Source organism: Cyprinodon variegatus, unplaced genomic scaffold (genome assembly GCF_000732505.1).
Source record: "Cyprinodon variegatus isolate N-32 unplaced genomic scaffold, C_variegatus-1.0 Scaffold37, whole genome shotgun sequence".
Lineage (NCBI taxonomy): Eukaryota > Metazoa > Chordata > Actinopteri > Cyprinodontiformes > Cyprinodontidae > Cyprinodon > Cyprinodon variegatus.
Genome location: NW_015150490.1, coordinates 1033609 through 1039533, shown reverse-complemented (window position 1 = coordinate 1039533; position 5925 = coordinate 1033609). Strand labels below are relative to the sequence as shown.

General features: G+C 37.1%; 1 protein-coding gene across 1 annotated transcript in view; it reads right to left on the bottom strand.

Moving 5' to 3' along the window:
• Positions 1-1501, bottom strand: part of LOC107105166 (cytosolic 5'-nucleotidase 1A-like) — a 5758-nt gene extending 4257 nt beyond the window's left edge. Inside the window, exons 1-2 of the mRNA XM_015405285.1 lie at positions 1277-1501; positions 987-1154 (exon numbers count right to left, since the gene is read on the bottom strand). Of these exons, the coding sequence (XP_015260771.1) occupies positions 987-1154; positions 1277-1390 (282 nt within the window). The 5' untranslated portion in view covers positions 1391-1501. The remainder of the gene's footprint in view (positions 1-986; positions 1155-1276) is intronic.
• Between the last annotated feature and the right edge of the window lie 4424 nt (positions 1502-5925).

Sequence of the window (5925 nt, the reverse complement as noted above, 5' to 3'; positions counted from 1 at the left end):
GGATGGATGGATGGATGGATGGATGGATGGATGGATGGATGGATGGATGGATGGATGGAGACTGTTGAAAACCAAACCTTTCTCCATTAGAACTACCAGCTGTTAAGTAGCATGTATAAAAATCATCTAACAACAGGAGAGACGTTTTGTAATACAAAGAACTTTCTTAAGTATGTTATACTGTAAACAACAATAACGAAAAAAGATGTTCAGCTCCTTATCAGAAAAAAATATTTAACTAATGCTCCACATTTGCAAAAAAGATCAGAGTTTTTTTTTTTTTCCATGTCACAGCCAAAACAAGTGACAGAAGTTACAATGTGGAACCTGCCTGTTAAAGAGGAAATACAATTAAATGAACAAATCAATAGTTTTGTACCTTTCAACGATTAACTTCATTTGTGAGAGCATCATGATTAAAAAGACAAGAGTAAAAAATCTAAATTAAGCCATCACTAACTTTCAATAAAAGTCAATAATTGAAAAATAAATACTGCATTGATTAGTTTTAATTAGAGATATTTTAAAATATTTATATGAAAAACAGACTTTTTTCATTTTGTGATTCTTTTTAAATTTCATAAAAAAATACATCATTATAAACCTCAGAGCTTGTTTTAAAAAAATGATAATGTCTTGGGTCAACTTATAGAGTGATAAAAATGGGTTTTGTTCACTTTTAATGATTTTTTTTTTTTTTTTTTTAAGAAAAGAATAGTAGAAAACTTTTTGTACACACACACATCCACAAAATTGTAGCTAGTGTCAACAAAAGAAGAAGGGGCACCAATACTGTAACCAGCCCAAACCTGGGATCCCCTTAGATGCGCCCCTGAATATTAAACTATTTATAGGACCTGCTTTTTTGTTTTGCCAGCAGCACCATGATAACTTCTTACTATCAACAGTAAGCTACAACTGGAATACATTAAACAGGCCAACGCCTGCAGCTACAGCTGCTAACCACTCCCACAGATCAGGCCTACCTTAACAAAGGGAAATGCAGGTCCAGGTTTCAAAGGCTCGTCTTCATGTTTCACCTGGAACCCAACGTACGTCTCCAGCCCGTCATCCTCGTAGATCTTCCTCTCTGCCACCATGTTGAAGAGGGTGCGAGAGGAGACGGCGATGGTTACAGCATTCCGGGGTTTGGGCTGACACAGAGAGAGGAAGAAAACAAACAAACATTACTGACACATAAGATATGTTGAAAAAGCCAAACTGTTGAAAATACGTAATAAAAAGCTAGGTGGAAAAACGAAAAAAAAAAACTCACCGGCCTCGGTACTTTTGTTTTCAAACTGTCAAAAAAAGCTTTAGCTGCCGCCCAGTCTTTTTCCTCGGCGCTGAGCTCAGCTGTCGCTGGATCTTCTGGTTTGATTTCGCTCATTTTTCTCTATCAAAGTGTTTTTTGAGTCTGATTGAATAAAAAAAGACCACAATGTACAGAGACTAAGCAGCAACTGCTCAACTTGACGGAAGTGTAAGTAAGGAAGCCCGATGGGCGTTTTTACAAGCAGTGACGCAAGTTGTCATGACAACACTTCACCCGGCTGGTTATTCACTGTAATTACAATCAGCAAAAAAAAAAAAAAAAAAGTTTACACCTGTTTTTTTGTTTTGTTTTGTTTGTTTTGTTTTTCTTCGTTACTATTATTATTTTTATTTATTTATTTATTTATTTTGTTTGGAATAATACTGAACTGCTGGTGTCATCAGGGGCAGAGCTAGATGGGGGACCAGGGGTGGCAATGGCCACCCTTAGCCAATCATTGGCCCCCCCTGTGGCCACCCCTACCATTTATTTCCCTCTAATACAGATGGTGGCAACAGTAATACTCTCAAGTAGAAATTCTAACCATTTTATTTTTTTTAATATATTAACATTTACTTGACAACAAAGACACTGTGGATAATTATGCACATAAATATACTGAAATTAAAGATAAGTACAGAATTATGCTCTTTTCAGAACTAGATTTTGTGTTATATGGGTTAAAGAGAAAATTATGTGACTCTCCGTCATCTAGGAGTCTTCAGTGAAATCATAGATAAATAGTTATTTTAATAAAAAAGTATGAAATAATCAATTCATGTAGATATGTACCTGTAAATATCTTTTTTTTTTTGAGTGATTATTGATAAAAGTAAGTAATGACACTGGAAAAGATGTTTGCCCCAGAACTTAAACCTGAAAGAATTGTATCCACTATATATGTCTATTTGTTAACAAAGGATGTAGGAAAGAATAGTTTGTCTTCATTTAGAAAATATGGATGTTTTGCTCTTTAATTTTCCTGAGGTTCTGGCACCTATCCACCTTTGGCCACCCATCAGTGTACATTTGTTATTGCCTGGCCACCCTTATAAAAAATTTCTGGCTAGGCCTCTGGGTGTCATTAGAAGTAGAGCAATCTCCTACAAGCGCACCTAAGGGATTGCACAAAAATGAAGAAAAAAAAACATTAATTCATAAACTGATAGAAAACCATGATGTGAACCTCTACCAAAAGATAGTGTAATAACTAAGACGGATTTCAAGGTGAAAATAGTTTGCAATGACAATATTTTTCCGTTTTTAATGTTAAAATGTGGAAAAACTGAAAAAAACAACAACTATTCACTCACTGGGTGTGCACTTTAGCTGGTTGAGTGGAGAACAGTCTGTTTATCTGGCTGACCTCTATCTCCTTTTGTGTACCATTAAGGCTTGGACCTTAATTTGGCTGTTTCCAGGGCACCTGTCTGTATTTCTGGGGTATTCCTTTATCAAATGCTCCCTCTGGAGATCTGACAGGGGCTTACTTATCGCTGTGTTCCAAAGATCATATCCGACAGGTTCGTGAACAAGGTTGTAAAGTACTGTAAACCAGGGTTAGTTTAATACCATACCACAAAATTATGATATTTTATAAAACTGAGCAGTCCACTTGCACTTAAACATATATTGCAAAAAAAAGTAATCTACCTAATGTAAAGGCTGTGGAATTAGAGCGATAATTAAAGATAGACAGCTTAGCTGGCAGAATCTGTTGGGACCCTAACTTTTTGTTAACACACCATGACCTTGATGGAGTTGGGTCAGGATAAAAACCTTGGTTGTAGTCTGCTACAAGTCATCTAGTGCTCGTTTCCAAAACGGGGGTCAGGACCCTCTGGGGTCACCAAGTGTGGTCACGAGATGATTTGCACAACCATTGTGGGATCCCTGATGTATATGGAGGGCCAAAATATATTAGTATATACAAAAGGTGAGCGTCCCATGACATAAATAAGTACACTATAAAATAAGTAGATATAACATTCCTTTGTTTTCTTTCTTCTCTTGTACATGATTTAAAAAAAAATTATATAGCATTAAATTATATGATTACATGTCCCATGAAATAATTAAAAGTAAATTCCATCTCAAATTAAAAATAAAAAAACATAAGTATGTTGCCTGAAAGTTAGTCAGGAATTAAAATAAATACAAAATAAAATCCTATTATAAATCTGTATTTATAAAACTCGAGCTCCTCCGAGTAACTCCCTTATAATCACATTTAAACTTGATGAATTGGGAACAAAATGCAGAACAAAATGTATAGTCAGACTGACCTAATTCATTTTACTTGGTTTTCCTCAAGACACATGAGTTGCTTTGATGAGCTCTGATAACTCTGATAGTGTGAAAAACAGGTGATCGATCCTAAGCTGTCCTCTACATCCAGTCTGTTCCTCTGTTTGGTGTGATGTGTGTCACAGCTGGAGGTGAACTCAAACCTATAAGAATAACTCAATTCTTGGTTGAAAAAAGCTTGTTTTATTTTTTTAATTGGGTCCTCACAAAGCAAAACAGATCACGAGTCCATCTTATTTTGCAATGCACACACAGAACACCAGTGGTTAGAGTACCCCGGATTGGGAAACGCTGATCTAGGGGACAAAGGTACGCCTTCTTGTTAGATGAGCTCAGAATTTTACTTTTTCATCAAGGTCCAAAACATATGTTTTGGCTGAAAACTAAAACCTCAGATAACGCTGAACAAACTATCCATAATCCATAACACAAAATATTCCAACTAACAATTTTCTTTTCTTTCACATATGGAGCAAGGCTTCTGTTTTATTTTTTCTGTGTCTGCTCATTTGTGCCAGAGGGCTGTTCACAATGAGCCTAATTCTGCAGATTTTCTTCTCTTAAAACAGTTTTCCTGCAAAGTTAGCATCACAATGAAAGCAACTCTCCACTGTCACTATAGACTCACCAAGGAGGAGTCACTTCTGCCAATCAATGACTCAATTCAATCTGCCGAGTTCCTTTTGATTGAAAACATTTTAAGAACTCTGTATGCTTTCATTGGGTTGACTATAAATTGCCTTGAGATGATATGTGTTGTAAATAGTATATAGACAAACTGATTAAATGGTTTGATTAGATTTTTAGGATGGAGCTATATTGAAGGGACTGTTGTTTGTATTACTAGCAGATCAAAATGGGATACAAACAACTTTATTTTAATGTATACAAATTAGATTTCAAAGCCAGTTTGGGAGGCAGCATGTATCTGTAAGCGATAAAAAAAACATTTTAAAGGGTGATAGTAGATGAGGGAGAGCCGCTGTAGCATCCTTAATTTTAGACTCTAAATGTCCTAAGAGATGATCTGCAAAGAGCCGGATGTTAAAAAAGAATGTGGACTACATCTGGACAAGTTTTTATTTGTTCATAAAGTCAAGTTTCTTAAACTTTTTTTTTTTTTTTTTTATAACTACAGCAACAGTGTAACGACACAACAATAGGCCCGTAAGCGACATTATCTGGGTGGGCCCCATATGAAGTACAACACCCCGCTTAAGTACCTAATTTTGGTATCCATCGTCGCTAACATATTGTATGTAATTGTTGGGATCTGGAGGCTTGTTCACTTTCTCCACCAGAGGGCGCCTGAGTTCTTCCTCCTGAGGGCATGAGCTCACTTTCACACACCTGTTTCCTGTCTCCTCATCAAGAAGACCTATTTAAGGAGGAGGAGGCTGACACTTCCCTGCCAGGGTGTTTGCCAGTAATGGTTAGCAAAACCTGAGCCAGCCTGCCTGATCTGTAACTCTGATTTTGAGAACCTGTCTGATCTAGTTTCTCTCTGCCTCACAGATCCTGATTTTTCTGGAAACCTGGAATCCTGGAGAAAGTATCTCGGTCTGGAATCTGCCTGCCTGCACTCTGTCTCAGTCTCTGCCTCAGCACTCACCCCTCTACCTGCCGACTAGCCTCTGGACTCACAAGGTTCCCCCCCTGCTGATCAGTATCCTCTCTGAGCAGGTATTAATTCTCGTCGTCTGAAATCTGCATGTTTCCTGGATCAACACTAACTGCTCTGTCCTCCTCAGTGGCTTCCCTCCCGTGACCAGTCAGAAGAACTGGTCACGGGAGGATTAAACTTGTAAAAATTTTAACCTCTTCCCTGTTTCAAGAGTGTTTTCTGCATGTGGGTTAGACACCTTGAACCCAACATGACAGTAATGGCTATGGTTTTGATCTACGCTCTGGATTACCCATAATTCCAAGTTGCGTTGTAAAAAATAAAATACTCAAATACATCATTCTTTTAAGATCTTTATTGCGGTTTGAAACATACTATATGAGTGTTTTGTTTTTTTTTTTGTTTTTTTTACCAACCTACTAATGAATTATACACAGTTATTAACATAGTAATTAAAAGTTCCACTGTCTGCTTTGCTGTTGGTGTCGTGTTTAAACGGCTCATCATCATGTTGAATTCTGGCATGTGTTGGGTTATAATACCAGGTGGGTTTGAGAGGAATTTTTCGCACCACTACATCTGCAAAGAGACATCCTAGTCCACAATACCTAGTCCTTAAAGGAATAGTACACCCAAAACATGATTAGCCTTCATTTTCTACTCACCCCCATGCTGAACA